The following is a 23,214-nucleotide window of genomic DNA, read 5'->3' as shown; positions in this document are numbered from 1 at the left end:
CATCTTTCGACTTCTGCCTTCTGCTATCAGCTTTGCTAAGCACCTTTCACAGAAATCCATTTAGCTTAAACCAGCTTTGGCTGGGATTCAGTTGAGTTTTCCGAGATTAGCTTGCATACAGACATAGAAAGGCTTTTTCAAAGTCTTATAAACTACTTCCAATCATTTCATAGATGGGGTGTAAGAAATGAAATGATCTGAAGCCTGACCACAGAGTGGTCAAGAGGACTGTGAGGATAAGTCTTTGTGGGAAGTGTGCACTTACCGCCACATTCCAATCTCTTTCAGCCCATCTAAGGCCTTAGTCAAAGGGTTAGTCTTGCAGAAAAAAACCTATTAAAAATACAGTATGGCACTTCCACGAGGCTGAGATAACTGGAAGAGGATATGAGTGGATATTCTCATGAAGGGAACTACTTCCTTCAAGAAAATGGCTGTTGGTTGTTGGCAGCTCTTACAAATAAATAAGGAAACGGGAAAACATCTGGGCTTATTAAAGTTGAATGATATTTCTGTGTTCTTTTCTATTTTCTCCCTGTGAAAAAACATAATGTGGTAAAGAGTTGGATTTTCTCTCTTTTTATTGTCTATGTGCCAGAATTATTGAGGATAGTTTAAACTTTAGTCCTTCCTTTCTTTCTTCCTTCCTTCTGTCCCTCCTTCCTTCTGTCCTTCCGACCCCTTACTTTCTTTCTTTCTTTCTTTCTTTCTTTCTTTCTTTCTTTCTTTCTTTCTTCACATCTTCAATGGGAAAACTAATTCTTTACCTGCTTGCAAACCAGGACAAGTCAGGGAAGGTAATGGCTGGATTCTGGAAAAGGTATTATTTTCCCCCAAGTCAAAATACATACTTTATAGAAAGTCATTCAGAAAGCAACATTTGACTATTTCCTAATGTGCCGCATAACCTTCCAATAGTGTCAGAACTTCTTATGTAGGCAGCATGCTCTGAGTGAACGCCCCCCCTGCTATCCCAGAGCCTTTCAAGAATCATTTAAAAGCCATGAAATGCTTGTTGTTTGAATGAATACTTATGGCCTTGATTTTATTTCTCAAACATTTCATCTTCATCTTGTAATGCTCTCAACGTCCATACGTGGTCATTAGGTATGGCCATGGCTGGGGATAGTCACTGTCATAGGATAGCTAAGGAAATTAAAGGGTAATTTGTCAGGAGGGTAGAAGCAAACTCTTTACTAATAGCCACTAGCTCATGACTTATAAGCCCAGTGTTATTCAAAAAGCAATTCTAAGGTTGTGAATACAGCTCAGTGGGTAAACATTGTGCTACAGGTGTATAGACTTAAGTTCAGTCCCCAGAACCTATATAAAGATGAGGACTGTAGTGTGGGTTTATAGCCCTACAAAAGTATAAAAGTTAGAGATGGGAGAATCCCCTAGACCAGTGGTTCTCATAATGTTATGACCCTTTAATACAGTTCCTCATGTTATAGTGACCCCAATCGTGTAATCGTTTTCATTGCCACTTCATATCTGTAATTTTACTATTGTTATGAATCATAATGCAAATATCTGATATAGAGGATATCTGATATGTGACACCCTCTCACCCCCAAAAGGGGTCTTGTGACCCACAGGGTTGACAACTGCTGCCTCAGAGGGTTACAGAAAAGCTGCCTGTCTCGAAGAAGTAGTTGAGGATTGATACAGAACTCCACTCACATATGAACATGCATACACAGTCCTGAACACATTGATTAGAGAGAGATTCAAAAGAAATGCAATTATCCACTTATCTTCAGACTTTCCCCCTTCACTTTATTTTCTACATAAATCAGTAGTTTTGTGTGTCTTCTATTTGATGAATAAAATTGTTTTGCATTCAGATACCTTTATTAGCATTAGAAACAAGGCTGATTAGAAAGATAAACTCATTTTATCATGAGGGTTCTACAACTATGGTTTTAGTTTCAGATTTTAGTTACGTCAAAAATATGACTCTCCTACATTTTTTTAGGGTGTGGTATAAGATGTTGATGATCCCTTCATAGGCACAGGGTTAATCAGACAAATGTTAGACCTCTTGCTTCTGAGTTATTGTAAGAAGTAGACCGACAGCTACTGTTTGCTTCACTTCTTCCTTTTCACTGTTAGGAAAATTGCCTGATTCAGTACTTTTCTTAGAATTGTAAGGATAAGTCACACCTGTGGTCAGTTATGTCTCCATGTGTTTTCTAGGTCGATACCTGCAGACGTAATAGCAGAAATGTTCTTATCTAATGTAAGTGCTGCAACGCAGAACTTCCTTTCCAGATATATTTCTCGGATTTCATTAGTACTCAAGAATTTACATCTGTATGGGCTTGTAACAGATTAAGAGGCCGATGTGTGTCTAATATAAATCTTTCCCCAAGCTGACCGCTTCCAAGCAATCAGTTTCCTAATATTGGAGTGAGATAGGATCCTTATAAGACTTTAAGTCTTATTTAAAATATACTAGTAATTCTAGCACTATCTATTAAACAATTAAGGTAAGAAATAGACTAGTAGTCTTGTGGGTGGAATTTCTGAGGTACCGTGAATCTAAGGACAGCTAGTTTCACCACAACTACGATAACTTTTGAGAAAATAAAACAAGAATAACTGAGCAAGCATAGCCTCCAACACTCTGTTCCGTTTCGTTTCAGTCCTTTGAATTGCTTAAATTGCTACCTAGATGACCAGATGTCGGTTGATTCAGCAGCCCTGAGCAGAATACCAGATCCTGTGGTCCTCTTGACTGTCTTGAGCAAGAAGAGCTAAATAGCTGGGGGACCTTGGCGCCTTTAAGGCTCCTGGGAGTAGCCGAAGGGGCGGGAACGATACACCACGCCCATAGGGTGGAGCCACCTCCCAGGCCAGAGGCCGGCATGGCGTGACGTCACCTGTAATCCAGCTTTGATTGGTGAGAATTTAGAGAGGCGGGGTCTGGTTGCCGTGGTGACCGGCTGCCCTACGGTCGCCTGGTAACGGTGGCGACTGTTCGGTCTGCGAGGTGCAGTAGGCACAGGCCGCAGAGATCCTGGCCAGAGCCCAGCCCGGCGCTGGGGGTCTGAGCAGCGATGGCTGCCGCGGCCGCGGTGATCCCGCCGTCTGGCTTGGACGATGGGGTGTCTCGGGCTCGCGGGGAAGGCGCAGGGGAGGCGGTGGTGGAGCGCGGGCCGGGAGCGGCCTACCACATGTTCGTGGTGATGGAAGACTTAGTGGAGAAGCTAAAGCTGCTCCGCTACGAGGAGGAACTACTCCGAAAGAGCAATCTGAAGCCCCCGTCCAGGTGCGTGCCCTGCCCCCAGCGCCGGGTGCAGGCTGGGCCCCAGGGGGACGCTCCCCCTCGGTGAGGCAAAGACCCGGCGCAGCGCGGGGATCCGCACATCCCTTCCTCTGCCGTCTTTGCTCTGGAAGGGAACTTCTGCACTGAGGAAGGTGGAGTTTTTCAGACTTGATCATTTTGTGGAGAAAGTAAACAAGTTTTGTAATGGCTGGGAGGTCTGGGGAAGACAGCCTGTCCATTCTTCAACACAGACACGCACCGTCTACTAAACACAAATCTTGCTTTAAATAAAATATCCAAAGTAGAAAGGGCAGAAAAACCGATCTCTAGAGATGAGTGACCTTATCATTTAGATCTCTTTCTAGTTTCTGTTTTCCTTTATTAGACTTTGTAAACTAACAACTGTGAATACTTAGGACCTTGCTGAGAACTTTTTATGTAGAAAATAAACTTGTGGGCTAATTACTATGGTTCAAACAACTTAATGCTTTTGCCACAACAATACTCTTAGAAACTGTAAAGTGGACTAGGCAAATGAAGCTACGTGTTGGAATGGCCCTCATTGTAGGACCTAAAGTTCCGCGCTTGCCATGGTGGGACTTTTGAAATATCCCGAAGGCAGTGCCTTTAGTTGCCAAGAGTGATAGACAAAACTCCCTCATATAATCTTGGTAGCTTAGTGATAACTGTGTTTTATTGCTTTTCCTTCACTCTAAAGCTTGTGTTTTATTCTGTAAGAAGAAATTAAAAAGAGTTATCTATCGTACTTTCTTTTACGGTCTATGGATAAGCTCATATCATTTCTCTTGGCATTTTTGAGCCCTTGTCCTCTTTCTGACAGGTCTGGAAGGATTCTTAGGCTTGTATAAAAACTGTCCACAATGCCAAGTTAGTCTGCAAAAGAAGAAAAATTAGGGAAGAATGATCAACTTGATCCTGATCCACAATAGAAGTTTTCAGATTGGGATTATTATTTACTATAAATTGGTTATAGTAATATAGATGGACAGCTTTTTTGGTGTCGATTAAGTTTTTCAAATGTATTTGTCAAACAAAGGGAAAATGGACTTACTGTTAATAGTCATAGTATTAGTACTGTGTCATACTTATTAATACCTTGCTGTACTGAAACTCAAAGCTTGAGCAAGATACTTTGTACCATGGATTTGTGTGAAGATGTTCTAGCCAGTAGTTCAAGGTGTGACCATGAGACCTGCAAGTCAGCATCGCCTGGGAATATAGGAAGACAGTCCCAAGGCTCTGGTCTAGGCCTACCTTTTCAGAGGTTCTGTAGGCAAACTATCTGTGGGTGATTCCGATGTGCCTTCATGCTTGAGAGTCACCATCACAGGCCCACAGTATCTGTCAATGTCCCTTCCTCTGGCCTTGAGAAGTGACAATTGATAAGGAATAAACAGCTATTGGTGGGTAAATTCCTTGTAAAACTATGCCTGAACATTTATAATTTCTGGATGGAAAAAGTTTAGAAAATAGAAGTATAGACCACTGATTCTTATGTAATTGGTTTTACATACACACACACACACACATATTTAAAAACATAAGTCATTAGTCTCTTAAATTCATATATATATATATATATATATATATATGGATAGCAACATAAAGAAAATAAAGCAGATGTCTGATTCAACCTTTTGAATGATGCTAGTTGTACCTTTTATGTCCTCCTTAGCTCTGTATAAATCATACCCTCATGGGAACATATCTAGAACAGTACTGGAGTTAGCAAAGTTCAGCAGTGGCGATGCAGGGAGACCTGACAGAGGTCCTTGGTCCTTCCTGAAACCCTGAATCATCTAAGTTGGGAACCTCTGAAATGAACCTGTGCTGGCTTTCATGCCCATAAGTTGTGGTTATGCAGGGCTGAGGGGCACTCCTGGCAGCACTTTAAGGAGTTGATCTGAATATGCAGTTAAGATGAAAATACCAGCTTAGCAATAGGCTGCAAACATTAAAAACATGATAGGTTATTATTCTCTTAAATTCTAAGAGTCTCATAATCCACAATTGCCACTTGGAAGGGAATGCACTGATGAGCAGTTCATTGATTTTGGCCAAAGCTTCATGTCATTCTCAAAAATTACCACCTTCCATTCCCTGATTGTAGAGGGGTTTTGATCAAATATTTTGTGTAGTGTAAGGATTGTCTCCTGATACTGGTTCAAAACTTTGTGAGTGCCAAGAATCCCTAGATCAGAAGTATTGATGAAGGCTGCTTGAGGGAAAACTAGCAACTTTGGACGTGTCTGACCTATTCACTGTCGACTTGCTTTATATCACACATCTGATCCCCCCTTGCTTTGAAACAGACACTACTTTGCTCTGCCTACCAACCCTGGTGAGCAGTTCTACATGTTTTGCACTCTTGCCGCGTGGCTGATCAACAAAACCGGCCGTGCCTTTGAGCAGCCTCAAGAATACGACGATCCCAATGCAACTATATCTAATATACTGACTGAGCTTCGCTCTTTCGTAAGTGAGATACTCTCTTCTCCGTGTTCTCAAACTGTGGTTCAGTGGTAACAATTCAGTCACAGGTGAACAGTAGCCTTTTTGATGACTCTTTTGGAAGAGTAGACAGACAGACCGATAACTGACTGAGATGAGTGATTTTGTAATTTATTTTAAAGTAAGACCTCTCCAGAATAGTTGATATTATACATAACATGAATTCCACTTCTAAAAATGTTACTACAGACTCTCTTTAGGCCAGATTAATAATAATTTTCTTACGTTTTATAAGCCTCAAAAGTAAATTTGTAGGTAGTTGGTTAGCTCTTCCCCTCAAGGGATGATTCAGAGTATAAAGCAAATAACATACTTTGAAACGATTTTGGATTTGTTAGGATTTCTCACTTGTACTTTGTTTCTGACTTTTCCTGGGGAAAGGCAAGAAGATATTTTTGACACAGGTTGCTAATTTTTAGTAAGTGATTCACTGTATTCTTTTTTTAAAATGCATTTTATTGTGCCAGGAGTTTTGCTGGTTATTTTTCAGTACTGATATTTTTTCCCTGCTATGATGAAACTGCCTTTATTTATTTATTTATTTATTTATTTATATTTGAAATTACAGAAAGTCAGGTCTTTAGTATATAGGATATAGTATATTCTTTGAAAAAGAGACAATAAATTAAGATATTAAAAAAGGACAGAGGGAAGATTTGCTGGTTTCTACATTGACCATGGTTACAGAGATCACCCCTCCAGGCTGCCTGTGGGTTCCTCAGGTGTGATGGGAACACAGAGCAGCAGTGTTGAGCCAGCATGGCCATTCTCCACAGTCAGCAGTCTGGCTGCTTATGTGAGTCCTAGTTCTGGACTGTGCCTGAGGCGGTCTCAAGGGTGGGCTGAGGGTGTGTAGACCTGAGGGTTCTGGGGAGCATGTGTGATGGGAGTGTAAGTGCCTTTTAATTTGGTACTTCCAACATAAAATATCTGTAGTTTCCTTTGTGTAAATGTGTCAGTGGACTGGAAATACTTGGGAAGTGAATGCCTAAGGGATTACCTTTATCTTGCCATTTGAAAAGTGGGAAATTTGTACATGTGCTCAGTAGCTCCTCACTGAGTCGATCTTGACCTCTGGAAGGTAACTAACAAATAATGTCTTTATCTTTTCAGGGGAGGACTGCAGATTTTCCTCCTTCAAAATTGAAGTCTGGTTATGGAGAACATGTGTGCTATGTTCTTGATTGCTTAGCTGAAGAGGCATTAAAATATATTGGCTTCACTTGGAAAAGGTAGCGATCACCTCATAGACGATATTGATATTACGAACTTAATGGGTTTTGTTTGTTTGTTTTGTTTTGTTTTGTTTCTGAAATGCAGAGCTGTTTAATTAAACTAACAAGAGCTGACTTATCTAAACTGACAGTGGCACTAAAGATTAAGTAAGTTTAGACAAAATTTAGAATGCTGTCTAAATCTGTTCTGAAATGACGTGTCATCCATTCCAGTGCCTCTCCTGTTTGTAATTATTGTAATCCTTGCCAGTTTGGAAAAACTTTCTAGGTTCTCTCTGTGCTTATATTTATTTATACCCACAACCATTGTGTGTGCATGTCGAAGTAAATGAAAGCCTCATATTTAAGTGGAAAGAAATTAATATAGTACCGAGTATAGGACTTTCTTTTCCCCTTGTGCATTGGCAAGAATAACACTGAAGAAGCCGCTTGACATCTTCTTGGGTGGTGTTCGTAGCTTTTCTCTGCTGTGAAAGCACATTGTTTACTTTTATAATATTAAAATACAGGAATAGCTTTATTGCTACAAATTCATCATATGTAGTCTTTGGTAATTAGCATTGTACTTAGTGTATCATATATGTTCAGTATATATTGATGAATAAATATAATCAGAGTCTTAGATATAGGGCATGATAAAAATATATACATTTCATCTTTTGAAAGCTGATAGGTTAGATTTTATTTACTGATTATTAGATATTATTTATTCATAGGTTTGAATGTAGAACACAATACAAATAAAATATGACTTAGCATTGGTGTTTAGATTTGGACCTTCTGCAGCTAGAAAGAGATACATATTATTCCGTGCTAATATATTTATACATACACAATTACATTTATGTTAAAAATCTACTTCCTTTTAGTAAGTACTTCTAAAAATGTGTTTGTGTGTGTGTTTGTATGCATGTGTGTATATACAAGAATCATGTATTTAGGAATAGCTATACACATATGTGTGTAACACCGATGAAAGAAAAGGAGGCACTGAATTTGAAAGAGAACAAGGAGGTGGGTGTATGGGAGGGTTTGGAGGGAAGAAAGAGGAGGGGAATGATATAATCTCAAAAAATTGCTAAAACCTACCTGGTTTAAGCTGTCGTTGGATTTAAGCATATTCAATAACTGAAATCCATTTACTTTCAAGGTAAAACATGGCATTTTTCCCTTGTTTCAACCCAAACATTCCATCCTGCTAATTGTAAAGAATGGCTCTGCAGTCCCTAACAGTGGTGGTTAGATCTCAAGAAAAGATCAATCACATGCTGCGCTGCCCTAGTTGGTTAGTTCCTAACTCCATAGCTCAGTGTATCATTGTTGCACTGCAATGAAACAATGTTGCTGTTTCAGCACTATTCAGTTTGTACTTCCTTTGTTTCTAGTATGATCTTTGTCTTGGCCTATGGGATTTGACTTGGGTAATTTGTAGGAATTGTATATACATGAAGAAGAAAGGAAATTATTTGAAAACTAATAAATGTTGGAAATTCTATCACCTATATAATGTATAAATTACACAGAACTTTCTTACTTATAAGCTATTTTTATTCCTATGTCAAATGATTTTTATAAGAACTTTGTTTTTGAGATAATTATATAATTGTAACTTGTGAAAATTGGGAAACTTATCATACAAGATTGATTTAGTTATAATACTTTTTCCTTCCTATTATATTTTAATCTGTGTGTTTTGTTAAACAGTTTGAGATATTTATTTTTAGAATTAGTAGTCACAATAAATGCAAATATGTCTGGGTAGTTTTAATGTCGAAATAAGTAGATCTTAAGGGGGAAATGGTTGCCCAACACTGTAGTATTAGAACCACTAATTGGACTTTAGAGATAAAAATGAAGCTTGCTACCTCTATAGAAATAAATTGCATATTTGAGTGATGTGAATTGAAAATAAAAACTATAGACATACTAAAAGATCAGAGAGCTGTAGGGAGGTGTGGCTCAAGGGAATACTTTAAATATATAATATTAAAGTTCTAGACAGGAAAATGTTGCCAAATCTCTCCAGTAAGAATTATAAGAGTCTTCACTATTCATGATTCTATGTAGTTAAACTAGGGAAGAGATTAGATTAGATTAACATTAATTTTCTTAATTTATAAAAGTTTAAGAGTATAAATAGTGTGGTCCGCTAAAAAAAAATCATGTATTAAATATATAAAGCTACTTAATCACTTTTATACTTAAGAAATTTAAAGAAACATTGATATTTTTCACTGATATTTTTCAGTTAGAGGTTCTAACTTTGGAAGAAGTTGTTTTATTGGCACACATTATTTTATGTACATTGGTAAAAAATTGAAACAGAGATGCTTTTCCTCACTATTCTTGACAGTATAAATTAGGATAGCATCTTGGAAGCCAACTTTGGCAGTTTGGTAGAGCAATAAGGAACATGTTCAAAGGTGTTGATTTAGCCACTCTACATGGACAAATTTAAAAGATCTGTCTAGTAATAAATTTACAAATATGATCTTTATAGTATTATATAGCAAACAGTAGAAATGACCCTAGTGTTTTAGTCACAGGCTGAGAGTTTAATCGTAGAACTGCTGTTCAGTGGAGTGTGATGCATATGATATTAAGTGTCTTGTGTGTATGTGTGAGTGAACATGTTAGATAATAGTATATTCAGTATCAATTTATTTTTGTAAATGTGCTTTTAACATTTTGTGGTAGACATCTTCACCTTTTTTTTAACACTAGGGAAGAAACAATAGATTCACTTGGAGGTTTCTTCATTATATAAGAAAGGAAACAGTCCACATCTTTACCATTCCTCACAAGATACTTTTTGCCTTATTAAAACTTTTTAAGCATTCAATAAATCTTGTTATTTCAGGCCATCATACCCAGTGGAAGAATTAGAAGAAGAAACTGTTCCGGAAGATGATGCTGAGTTAACATTAAGTAAAGTGGATGAGGAATTTGTGGTAAGTGTGTAGCCCAGCTGCCCACAGCTTTGCCTTTGGCTTGTGGGGCTTGCTCTCCCTCTACTGACTGTCCTGCTGGCTTTGTCTGGAATGGGTTTTGTTTCTAAGGGCAGTACCATTGTCGGTCCTTAGGCCTTTGTTTAAGTTGATATTTATGGCCTTCATTCAACTTTGGAAGAGGTTCTGTGTGTGTGTGTGTGTGTGTGTATGTGTGTGTGTGTATCACCAGTTATATGAATAACATTTGTTAACAAGCATGCATGATCTTAAAAAGCAATAACTTGCAAAAAATTTAGAAGAGAAAATCAGTTCGTTTGGCTGAATGTATGGTGCATACCTGTGAGCCCAGATTTTGGAGTCAGAATTGAACTGAGTACTTTAGAATGAGTCCACATTATCTGAACTGGACACACGATGGGGCAAAGAACTTGTATAGTATTTTTCTGTCAAAAACCAACTGAAGATTTCATTTTTTTTAATCAGTAGATAATCCACTCCATATTTAGGAATAAATAACCTGTATAAGCTATAAATTTGCTAGTTGCTGAATTATCTTAATATTACAAGTTAATAAATAACCATTAAACCGGGCGATGGTGGCGCACGCCTATAATCCCAGCACTCTGGGAGGCAGAGGCAGGTGGATTTCTGAGTTCAAGGCTAGCCTGGTCTACAGAGTGAGTTCCAGGACAGCCAGGGCTATACAGAGAAACCCTGTCTCGAAAAAACCAAAAATCAAAAAAATAAAAAATAAAAAATAAGTAAATAAATAACCATTAAATAGATTGGATTGTATCCAATCAGAATCTTATGTAGCTGATATGACTTATTTACAGACAGTAATGATATGAGAATGACAAATTGAGCTTTGTTCTACAAAATTAGCTGTCATCATGGCCATCATTATGTAAAATATGTAATAGTACCAGTATATTAATATTTGTTATAAATAGAATATGGTAGGCTCTGTTTAATATTTCTTAGTACTTTAAAGCATTTTAATGTATATTTAATTACAAGTATAAAGGATACTTTTAACTATATTAAAATACATGGCTCTGCATAACTTTGCTAATGTTTTTAGCCCCAAGGCTGAGTCTCACTGTAGCCAGGCCAGCCTAGGACACTCACTATATAGCCATAGTCAAGTCTGGGCTCTGGTTCTCAACCTAGACCACAATAAAACCATCCATCCCATATACAGTTACCAAGCCCAGACACTATTGTGGATGCCAACAAGTGCTTGCTGATAGGAACCTGATATAGCTGTCTCCTGAGAGTCTCTGCCAGAGCCTGACAAGTACAGAGGTGGATGCTCACAGCCAACCAATGTACTAAGCACAAGGTCCCCAATGGAGGAGCTAGAGAAAGGACCCAAGGAGCTGAAGGGGTTTGCAGCCCCATAGGAGGAACAACAATATGAATCAACCAGTACCCCCAAAGTTCCCAGAGACTTAAATCTCCAACCAAAGAGCACACACGAAGGGGCCCATGACTCCAGCTGCATATGTAGCAGAGGGTACCCTTGTCAGTCATCAATAGGAGGAGAGGCCCTTGGTCCTGTGAAGGCTCAATAGATGCCACAGTATAGGTGACTACCAGAACAGGGAAACAGGAGTGGGTGGGTTAAGTGATTAAGGGGAGGGGGGATGGGATATGGGGTTTTCAAAGGGGAAACAATGAAAGGGGATAACATTTGAAATGTAAACAAAGAAAATATCTAATTAAAAAAACAAATATTTTTAATATGATAAAATTTAAAAGTCAAGGCAAAAAAAATAAAATAAAATAAAATGCAGTCATCAATTCTGCGTGCAGCTATTGAAACCCTGTTGTGTAAGAGGCAGGAGATAGATAGCTCATGTTCTAGAACCTGAAAGCAAGAGGGTGCTGTGTGTGACCCTGGAGCTTTGAGAAATCAGAGCTTCTGGAGTTGAGTCAGGCATAGCTTCAGATGAACTGGAAAGATAATTTGGGCATTTAAAGAGGTTTAGACTATATTGTTCAATAGACTTTCCACTCAGGAACAGAAAAAAAATCCTCATTCTCATTTATTTAGTTATTTCCCCATTTAATAGTGTATCAGTCTTTACTTGGTCCAAGTATACCAACATTTAACTTCAAAACTGTCACTCAAAAGTATATGAGTCCAAGGAAAGGCAAAAGGCCGTCCCTCAGGAGCGGGTGAGCTACGTGGGGGAGACGCTCTCTCCTGCGCCCTCCATGGCCCAGCTTACTCATGTGGTGTGTGTCAAGTTTTCAGTGTTTGACATAGAATCTCTCAGGATATTGTGTAACTTTTCAAAATCTTAGCTCTTTTTTTTTTGAGGCTTTTAAAGCTCAAAGCAGAATTGTTGCATTTATCCAATTAGGGAAATAAATTAGACAGTAGCCTCCTTATATGTTCTTATGAACCAGGAAGTGAGGAGCAGGTGTCGCTGGGACCTGTCTGCTTTTGTCAAGCTGCTTGAGTGTCCTCTCTTTTCGTCCACCTCCTCATCCTAGGCTGAGATCCCTTTCCTCCTTCCCTGTTGTTGTTGTTGCTAAGGAAGGCTGGGTTGGTGCCTGCAAAGCCCCACCGATCCTGCTTCAGAGCTGTCTGTGTGGGTCAAGGATGGTAAAGATCATTTGTGACAAACGTGTGCTTTTATAGAAACTAAGGACCTTCAGCTAGAAAGTGCCAAATCAAAAAAGTCACAATGCCAATTAGTTTTTAAAATTGACAGTGATGCAGAGTATTCTTTATATGGACATATCTTTAGTAACAAGCAGAAGGGAATTAGCGCCAATTAAACATGGAGGTGGTAGGAAAATGTGCCTTCTGAATTACGGAGATAAATCATAGAGAATCCTATCGTGTTTAAGGCATTTTCTTCTAAGCTTGAATTCCCTTTGAGTTCTCATCATACTATTTAGTAAGTGAAGTTCTTTTTCTATGTGTTAGTCTAGATTCTCTAAGAAGCAGGACACACACACACACACACACACCTTTAGAAAGAAAGTTTGTTTTGGTTTGTTTCTTCTCTGGGGTGCTGGGAATTGGATCAAAACCCAAGCCTCACACTCACCATGTGAGGATTCTCCCCTGAGCTGAGCTACATGGCATGGGCTCTTTCCACGTTACCCAAAGCTAAGCAGACCTTGAGCATATGCAGCCTAGGCAGGCCTTAACTTCTGATACTCCACCTCAGCTTCCGGGTCTGACTAGAATCACAAATCTGCACAGCAAGTTTGACTGAAATTTTTTACATGGAACTGAGTCACATGACTATGGGGGCCGAGAAGTCCCAAGATCTGCTCTTAACAAACCAGACCCCAGGATAACTGATGGCATAGTTCCCCGTGTGAATGGGAAGACCACAAGAGAGCAGTGCTTCAAGTGTCTGTCTGAAGTTTATACCACTGCAAGACAAGACTGATGTGCTGGCTTCAAGGAAGGTGCAGGCAGGAAAATCTTGCTCAGGCTTTTCAGGTGGCATGAGACACAGCCACCATGGAAAATACAGTCCATTTTATTCAGCTCTATTAATTCAAATATTTCTTTTACCTAGAAATACCCCTCAGACACATGAATAATATTTAATAAATTATTTCAGTATCACATGCTCCATCAAATTGATACTTAGAATTAGCCATCATGCCTCCATCTCTTGTCAGCCTGGCATCCTTTAAATTACATTTAATCTCCAAATAAAGGCAATAGCAAGATCATAATTCTGATTAATTATATGATACAGTCAAAGTATCTTATATTTATGAAAAAGGTGATAAAAAAAAGGAAAAATACATTTGCAAGCAAATAAATATGTATGACAATACAATTCTTATTTCTGTAAGAAGTTATATAGTTATAAAGTACTATTTATAACTACCTTCATTCACCACACATTCAGTGTTCCCTTTGCCTTTAGCACCTCAGCTGACTGGTTATTTACCTGGTGAGTTAGCCAACCTCCATGACTGAAGTGTCTGGGTCATCAGAAGCCTCGTCTGCATTAGGTCATTGTGGTTTTCCATTGAGTGTAATCACAGAGTGTGGCAGTCCTGAAGGATACACTGAAAGGTTGCCTGTTTTCGACATCCTCAGTCATGCTTCTGTTGTAAAGGCAGTGTGAGTTCCCTTGAGTCAGGACCAGTCATTCCAGCCAGCACAGTGACTCTTCTCTTGCCTATTGATTCCGAGGTGTGAGGAGCCCAAAGGATCCAAATAGTGCTCAAGCATGCAGCTCAGTAGAGTCTTCACCATGTCTCCTGGTAGAAATGCTCTTCCATTCGGAATGAGGACCTGCAGGCGAACAGAATGATAAAGTCGCAGACACCACAAGCAAAGATTTTGCTAATGGCTAATTAGAAGAAGTGGTGCCACTACCCTTTACAGCCTGAACCTGAGTTAGGGCTATGAGAGAAACATTACCATATGCTGATGATGGCTCATGCTAGGGTCCGCTATGGAAGCTCTGCACTATTAGTGTTCAATAAAGTACAAGTATTGGCTGATCGCCTGTGTAAACAGTACTGATGAGGTCATGGTAACTTTACTGTAACCTTGTTTCTTCAAACAGCAATGAGTCATTGGCACTTTAATGAATTACTCTGGTTGTTATGTAGTACAAACACAGAATACACTCAAGCAACTTTTCAGAAGTATCAATATTTACTTGACTTATAAACAAGTCAGTTGTGTGCTCTGTGCCTGCTGAATTCTTTCCATTTCCTCAAGGCTTAGGGACATAGCTCTCAAGTCTTACGTTTGTGGAATAGATCTTGGATAGGACCTTAGAATTTTCATTCCAGCAAGTTCCCAGACAACGCTCAGTAACTGGTCTCAGCATCACATTCCAAGACCGCTGGCTTATGTTTCTCAAATCTTTAGGTAGGGCGATCTTTGAAATCTCCCACTGCAGCCTTGAGCAGCCCTACGTGTGGAACTGTTCGCTCTCTGACACTCGTTTTTTAGCCTGGTTTGTGTGTGTTTCTGTTTACAGGATCATATGACTTGGGGACCAAGTGTTGTGGGCATTACTATGATGTTTATTGTCCATATGACTGATATTTCTATTAGATCACGTTCACCTACAGTGTCACCACAACTGCGTGATTTTGTGAGCCTACAGACCCTCCTGCTTATAGAACACGTTGAGTCTCAAAGGGTCACTTCCTACCCACACCCCCACAACCACCTGCACTCAGGTGAAGAGCGGTTTCGACTGTCCTTTTAAATGGCTGTGAGGGCTGTACACCACACATTACTATTATTCATTAACTTAACAAGTTTGAGCACCCAGTGTGCTTCTCACACACAGTGTGAAAAATGTATCTTCAGTGCTGGAGAAATGGCTCAGTGGCTAAAACCTTGCTGCTCTTCCCAAAGACCTGACACCCAACTTTCTGCCTCCCATGAGCCCTGGAACACATGTAGCATGCACAGGCACAGATACAGATACAAACTCAGAAGAAAGCACTGCTTTAAGTGCATCTACACACACTTGTCCCTGGAACCAGTGAAATGACTGTGTCTTTCAGCCTTCATTTTCTTTTTTCATTTCAGTCTTGTTACTCAGAATTCCATAAGCTGGCACTATCTCACACATGCCACTTGGGCCTATTTGTCTATTTTTATATTCATCAATGAACTGTAGCAATTACTCCTTCCCCTCCCTCTTTTCCCCTCCTTTTTTCAGTGTCTGCAGAAACAGGTTTTTTTAAATGGCACCATCAAAACTTCAAAGAACATATGAGCTGTTAATAATTGTCCGCCCTACTTTATGCATATTTATTAGACTTTTAAATATGCTTTACTGAGTCAGTCATATTAAGTTCAGCATAGCTTAGGATATTATGTATTTAGAAGTCTATATTTAAATGATAGTTTTTTAATTTCAAATATTTTTATTTTTCAAAGGAAGAGGAGACAGATAATGAAGAAAACTTTATTGATCTCAACGTTTTAAAGGCCCAGACCTATCGCTTGGTAAGTGTTGTTGGCTAAACAGTTAGCATACATGTTCTGCTGGAAATCTGGCCATTTGCCAGACATTATTTTATGTGCCTCTTGCAAATTAGTTATGAAAATTGTCTTCCTATATATAAAATGTTACAATTATAACAAACATAAAATCCAGAAGGGCGAGTGAAGCTGCCTCCTGCCCATGGAAACCTACACAGTGCCTCTGGGGTACACTGAAAATGTATTTGCTGGATGCCATTTTTAATTATGGAAAACTATAAATTGTTCTGTTTCAAGTTATTACCCATTGATGTAGACCAGAAGCAGATGAGTTTTGTTTGTAGGAAAATACTTAAGTTGTATTTCTATGAAATAAAATAAATTCTATTCCCTTGTCAGGCATTGCTTTATGAAAGTTTCTCTCTGTTATGATTACAAAATAAATCTAGCCTATAATAGTGTGCTTACTGTCAATGAGTTATTTTAAATAAATGGCATTTTGCATTTTTATATGTATATCATAATAATTTATATGCCTATGCACCCTCGAAAAAGTATACCTGCACTATATTCTCACTGACCCTCTATTTCCATGTCTGAAACCTCAAATCCAGCCTGGATCTAGTTTTTGTTTCATTTGAAAACTTTCTTGAGCTACCCTGATGATCTCTCTCTATATTACTTACTGCCTAGGTATTGTTGATTTTCCAGTAGTTATAATCCCTGTGTATGTGCTTGTGTGTATGTGTGGGTATACATGTGTGTGTATGCACATACGTGTGTGTGTCCCAACTTAAAATGGAATATAATATTGTGCCAAGTATATGGCTTAAGCTCTGTACTTTACTAAGATTCTAAACTTGAACAACTTTCTAAGCTTCTTGGAAAATGTTACCCTGTTCCTAAGAGTTCTATAATTAAAAGTTAGAATATAACTGTATAATACTATAAAACTTGCATCTACCACATAGAAAATGTTTACTGTATGGTGCTAAAAGCATATGTGAGAGTCACCTGCCACTTTAGCCTGTCTATGGCTATTGTCCTTGTTTGGGTCTCATTTGGGTAGCCATATTGAAGTATCATGGATGATGCTTCCCTGTCATTTACAGTTTCTGTGTCTCCTATTCTACAGTGTTACCTCTGCCTTGGGCACAGGAGTTATGTTGTAGATGAGGACTGGTACTCTGATCAGTTGTTCTCTGCATTTTGGTTGTGATTTTCTATAATGTGATTTTCTGTTGTAAAGAAATGCTTCTTTAGTGAGGGTTGGGAACTACAGTTATCTGTGGGTATAAGGATAAGTACTCAGAATGCAGTTAGAATGCATGCTAGTTTAGTAAGTTCTCCTGTAAAATCAATCACTTCACTAGCCCCAGATAGGTTGCTAGGTTTCCAGGATCAGCCATGATTTCTTTCCTGTTGTGTGGGCCTTAAGTCCAAGTAGAGAGCTGTTGGTTACTGCCAAGGTACGAGTGCCACTCTTACACTCTAAGGGACATCTTGCCACTTTGGCCATTGTTGTGGGCCACAGTCTTCACATGGCAGGAACTCTTGGTTCTTTCCTCTCTTGGCAGTCAACAAACATTCTTCATCTTCTACTCCCTCCTCACTTTCTCACCTTGGGCTTTGTCTTCCCTTCCCCCACCCCCTTATTAAAACCTCCAATTCCCCATTTCCCTAATAAGGGTATTTTTATTGATTAAAATTCTATAAGATAATGTTGTGTCCAAATAAATAAATTCCAGTTATTTGTTTATACCTTATATTTTAGATCATTTTTAGTATTCAAATTATTTAAGATACTTTCTACTCTTTTGAGGTATTTATGTAGTTGCTATCTTATTTTCATTGATGTAACCATAGCATTTATAACCTCAAGGTACTTAAATTTTAAGTTAAAAATTGTACTACCTATGTTCAAAATGTGTCTTCAAAGTCCAGGTCTTATAACTCTTCCATCTTATAACAGGTTAACAGAGTTTAAGTGTGGTGTGACTCTTACGTGGACCAAGTACTTGGTGGTACCTGTATTCAGTTGGTGGATACCCTGGAGACGATGAGGATACTTGATTATAAAATAAAGTAGAGATGAATTCGCAGTTATCCTTAGAAACTGATCTGTGTTGGTAAATAGTCTGTGAGGTGGAATTTCCCCTTGAACAGATAGCTTGGATATCAAGAAGAACAAAAGTATCTTAAATTTGCCTCTGCCACCAATTTAACTTGTCACTGAAATTAGAATATGTGAAGGATTTTCTTCCTCCTATATGTGAGCTTATCAATTATTTAAATATTAGCTCATTTGGCAAAGATTGTATAATATATATCCTTTGGAATTAAAACTATGTGACATTTTCATGGGAGGAAGAAGTCTAAGCCCCAGGTGTTTGTGGATGGTCAACCATGAAGTACTAATGAGACAGAAAAACTCTTTCATATTTTGAGAAACCTGGCAGGCTTATCATATTGCCCACTAAAGCCATCTGTCGGGGACAGCTGTGACTGACTCCAGCTTCTAATGGCTCAGGCTGTTCTTTCCCCAAGACAGAATTGCTGTGTAGGTTAGTAATATAGATTTAAGATCGGATGTTTAATGCAGCAGGTGGGCTCACAACACAGTAGCAATACCCTTTCATAAGCTTGCTAGGCTGCATAGTATCAAGAAAACCAGTGCACCAAACATATTTGTGACTACAGACCTGGAAAGGTATGGGTGACAGCTAGCCGTGTTTACTTGTGACTTTAAAACAGTGGTGCTTCCAGCATTATTCTGTATCTTCTCATGCTGCCTTTTTATTGAGAGACCCAGTGTCCTATTTTAATAATTACTGACCTGTTTATTGTCTGTCTACCTCATCTCCAGAATGCACAGTCCTCTATAGCAGGAGTTCATTACTGCCTTTTTGAAAACCTGTATCTGGTGTGTGGCAGCTATTCAATAATCAATAATACTGAATGAACACGTGCTGAGTATTTAATAGATATGGAATTTTGTAGGCAAGGTGTAATTTAGTCTTCATTGTTGCTTCTGTGTACTGTGTATGAAACACAGAAAGGTGTGTGTGTGTGTGTGTGTGTGTGTGTGTGTGTTCTTTTCACTAAATGAAATAAAGCCTAGACTGGAAATGTTCACTAAGTAGCATAATTCCAGGATTTGGAAACCTGTCAGTTCCTGGCTTTTGCTAACATGAAGCAAGGAGAAAGGCCCCTGAGAAGGACATGCCAGGGGTCATGTTCTCAGGAAGCAGTCAGTGAGGACAGAGGAGAGACACTCAGCTCATTCGGTCAGAATGATGCCGATGAGAGGACTGGACGCAGAAAGGAGTCTGCTTGCATACATGGTAGACATCCGGGGGAGGAGGCCTGCCTGGGACAAGCCCTCCACTTGGCTCTGTCCCAGGAGGCAGGCTGCCCTAGAAGGCTTGCTCCAGGGTGAGGCAGCCTGGGGTGCAGGCAGCAGCAGGCCATCTGCTGCTAACCTTCCCTTCCCTGAGAGAGGAGCTGGTGACCCCACTTCTGTAATACTGTCATACCACAATATAGTGAAGGCTGCACCTGCTAACCAGAAGAATACTTATGCACTTACTATCCCCGCCCCGCCCCTCCTCACCTTCCCATCCTGGCTTAACTTGTAAAGGACTGCCTAAGCAAATCACAGCACAGCAGCTCTCTCTCAAGTACTGAAGGAAGCGAAGGCTCTTCCTGTGGGTGGTTAATGCTGACAGCTGATTTGTTTAGGAGGAAGTGTGCTGCTCAGAGCACTCCTTTGCTCTGAGATTTAACAGTGTCTTTATGGCCATTTTTACTGTCTGAGTTTCCCCTATCGCTTCCTTATCCTGATTACGAACTTGCTAAGCATGCTTTTCAGGAAACAGCCACAATTAATGAGGGATGTCTGGTTTTCCAAAATTTCATCTATAGATTATCTGAATTTTGGGATACCTTTTCTTAGAAGGAAAACCTTATGAATGGTATTTGGCACTGAGGCTGGACCACGGATTTCCATATTCTCTAATTTCAGAGTGTTTTGAGTCTGAGATTTAACTAAACTCAACTCAGTCCTCCAGGGCTGGGCTGGGCAGGGCTGTGGGAGGCGTTGGTGAGGAAGGTGAAGGGCCTGCAGCGGTGTGCCCCGAGATGAGAGAGGACAGCTGTATGGAGGACAAGGTGTCAGTGACGTTTGCTGGTCATTCTGTTTCCAGGTGACATTTGTCGTTGCAGAAAGCAGCCCGTGCATTTGTGTGGTGGCTTTGCTGGCACTCCCCTTCATCTGAAGCCTCAGATTCCCAGCCACAGTGTCCTGTCTGCGGAATGCAGATGCAGCGTGCTCCAACCCAGTGAAAAGGAGCCGCGCGCGCTCTGCTCAGTTCTATTTTTAACTGCCCATCACTTCATTTCAAAACATTTTTTCAAACATGCCATAGATACTATTCTTCCTTGAGTTGCTAAATTTGAGGTTTTAGAAACCCAGTTCTGAGTTATGCAGCATAAAACCAAGTCTCTCAAAAGCCTTGAACACAATTGGTTTTTAATTACTAGCAAAAGAAAGAAAGAAAGAAAGAAAGAAAGAAAGAAAGAAAGAAAGAAAGAAAGAAAAAAGAAAGGCCTTCATTATACCAAGAAAAAGCAACTTTTTAGCTTAAAAAGCAGAAGCCGAATGGAGATGAAACTGAGGTCGTAGAATGCAGACTTCCCTCTAGCTTTATAGACGGTCATCCAGGCAGGTCGGCTGTGTGTAATCAAAGGTGGGGATAGGGATGGTTTGCCTGCTAAATGCCGTGAGAAATTTGAATTTCCTTTATTTTACTTCACTTTATACCTTCCTCATCAACACTGTCCTTTGTGAGTGGTGTGGGGCAGGCCCTGCTCTACCACACAGCATGCCTCATAGCCTGCCTTCCATCTGGCTTCCAACTTGAAGGAGCCATTTCCCCCCTTTCCCAAACCATTGGTGTGCGTGGTAGGGCTGTCTGTGTGTGTTGTAAGCAACTCTGTGGTTGGTATTTTGCCCAAGCAAGGATTAAAACGCCTCACATTTGACTGCAGTGGGACATTATGACTAAGTAAATGCTTTTATTTCTCTGGCGGCTAACCTGTGCCACCCCATGAGTTTCACATCCACAGGAGAATAGGGAATGCAGGCTGGAGAAGAAAGATGAGCTTCCCTCTCTCAGAGAAGGCTCAAGGGTGTGAAAGACTGATCACTTGATCTTTAGTGAGCTTTTGAATCCACACTTGAACAGACATCCTGATTTCCATCTTGGCCTTTGCAGACACAGCAAGGAGATGGAACCAGGACTTTCCAAGGTCCCTCTCAGCTCCAAGTCCAGGCCTTAAAGGTAGATGCAGTGCTGAAAATAGCTTTTGATGAAAGCTCTGACTGTGTATGTTCTAGCCACAGGACCCTAGCAAGTTAATTAACCTCTCCTTGATGCTACTTTCTTATCTCTAATGTGGGGACACAATTCCTCCCGGGCTTCTTTTGAGATTAATGTAACCTAACTTGTGGACAGTCTGCACCTGGCATGGTGCTGGCATAGACCATGTGCTTGCTGTATTTCTTCTTTTGTAGAAATGTTCACCTTTCTTCTAGAGGCTGGTATCAGGTGCTGCACTTGAGTTCCCAGCAGGAAAACTAAAATGGCGTAGATACAAACAGCTCTTTAGATTGCCGTCATCTTGATAAGAAGTCCATTTCAGGGTAAACTTGAAAACCCTGCTTACACTATAGCTTTACTTTCATAATCCGATTTCTCCTACAGAACTGACACATAAGAATTAATGAAAAACAATGTCCATATATAAATGAGCAGGTTATGTTTCCTGAATCAACACTAGGAGTAAATATTTGTTGTATGATTGAGTGTATTAAGTGGGTGTCCATAAAATGACTGTAGTCGTCTGCCCACTGCCTCCAGCCCCCCTTCATGGCTCACTCCTAGAACACTTGTGTATTGAATATCTGACTGATTTCATTTTCCCCGAGGCAGCAGTGTGGTCACTGTGACATGTGGGTGCTACGTGTTTCATTTCCCCCTTTCAGCTGTATTGCAAGGCCATGTTCTCTATAACCTGACTGAACCTCAAAGCAGACTTTAATGGTCTTCATACTTACCTTTAGACTTTTATAAGGTGATTCAGGTTTCAGTAACTTTTGAGACTTTTTTTCTGCCTACAAGTTTATGTACATAGATTATGAAGCACTAAGGCTTTGACGAGGCTTCAGGCTGCAGTTTAGTAACTGCACTTCATGCACCTAACCTTGTGCTGGTTTTACAAACTGTTATGATTCAAGGTAAGTCAGCAATGTCCTTTTTGTATAACTTTCTAGTTTGTATAACTCTGTCTCTGTCACTGTCTCTCTGTGTATGTGTGTGTGTTCTTCCTATATCTCTCTTTGCCTCCTCTCCATGTGTGTGTGTGTGTGTGTGTGTGTATGTGTGTGTGTGTTTGCATGTTTGAATGGGGGTGGATTGCATGTGTTTGCTCATGTCTAGGAAGGATCACCTAGGCTGTCCTTCTTCACGTGCCATCTATCTCGGTTTTTACAATAAGATCTGCAATTGCTGACTCTCAGGCAAGCTAGGTGGGCTGTGCAGGGACTGACTCCATCCATCTCCGCCTCCTTGGTCCTAAGACCACAGCACATGCCACCTTGCCTGGCCTTTGTTACCTGGTGTCTGGGGAGTTAAACATAGGTCCTGAGCTCGCAAGGCAAGCACTTTACAGACTGAAGCACCATCCGTTCCCTTGTGGGACCCCTTTTGACTTAGTCTTCTGTTTAAAGTCATTCTCTCTACCTGATGAGGCTCAGCTCGTCCTCCTCAGTGACACTTCCCATTGGCTTCCACCCTACTCAGCTCTGTGCCCACAAACCTATAACACATAGATCTTTATGAAGCAGGAGAGTACTTGTGCCAGGAGGTTTCCATTGATTCATTGTTCCCAGGACTAGCACAGTATGTGGCAATAGTAGGCACCAAGTAAATATTTATCTGCTAAGTGAATGAAGTCAGCGGACCTTATTCGTACTTCTGCCTCTTCCCTGGCCCAAAGGACAAAAGTCACATTTCATGACCTAGATTTTCAGACAGCATTCTCCTCCCGAGTCCCTGCTCACCTCTCATTGTGATTTCCACAGGCTGTGTTCATTCCTATTTCAGTAGTCTGCCTCTTGCTATTTTCGTCACTGTAAACACCTGACTTTGTCTTTCCTCTGCTGCTCCACATCCCATACACCTTTGTAAGGATACATTTAGACTCACTGTTGCCAAA

General features: G+C 40.0%; 1 protein-coding gene across 1 annotated transcript in view; it reads left to right on the top strand.

Annotated features, from left to right (window-relative positions):
* Positions 1-2,943: 2,943 nt before the first annotated feature.
* Ift57 (intraflagellar transport 57) overlaps positions 2,944-23,214 on the top strand; it is a 55,179-nt gene continuing 34,908 nt past the window's right edge. Inside the window, exons 1-5 of the mRNA XM_052158265.1 lie at positions 2,944-3,274; positions 5,605-5,767; positions 6,917-7,035; positions 9,899-9,989; positions 15,892-15,960. Of these exons, the coding sequence (XP_052014225.1) occupies positions 3,063-3,274; positions 5,605-5,767; positions 6,917-7,035; positions 9,899-9,989; positions 15,892-15,960 (654 nt within the window). The 5' untranslated portion in view covers positions 2,944-3,062. The remainder of the gene's footprint in view (positions 3,275-5,604; positions 5,768-6,916; positions 7,036-9,898; positions 9,990-15,891; positions 15,961-23,214) is intronic.

This window comes from Apodemus sylvaticus, chromosome 15, assembly GCF_947179515.1.
Source record: "Apodemus sylvaticus chromosome 15, mApoSyl1.1, whole genome shotgun sequence".
NCBI lineage: Eukaryota > Metazoa > Chordata > Mammalia > Rodentia > Muridae > Apodemus > Apodemus sylvaticus.
Note: the sequence above shows the minus strand (reverse complement) of the source record. Positions and strands in the feature narration are given on the sequence as shown.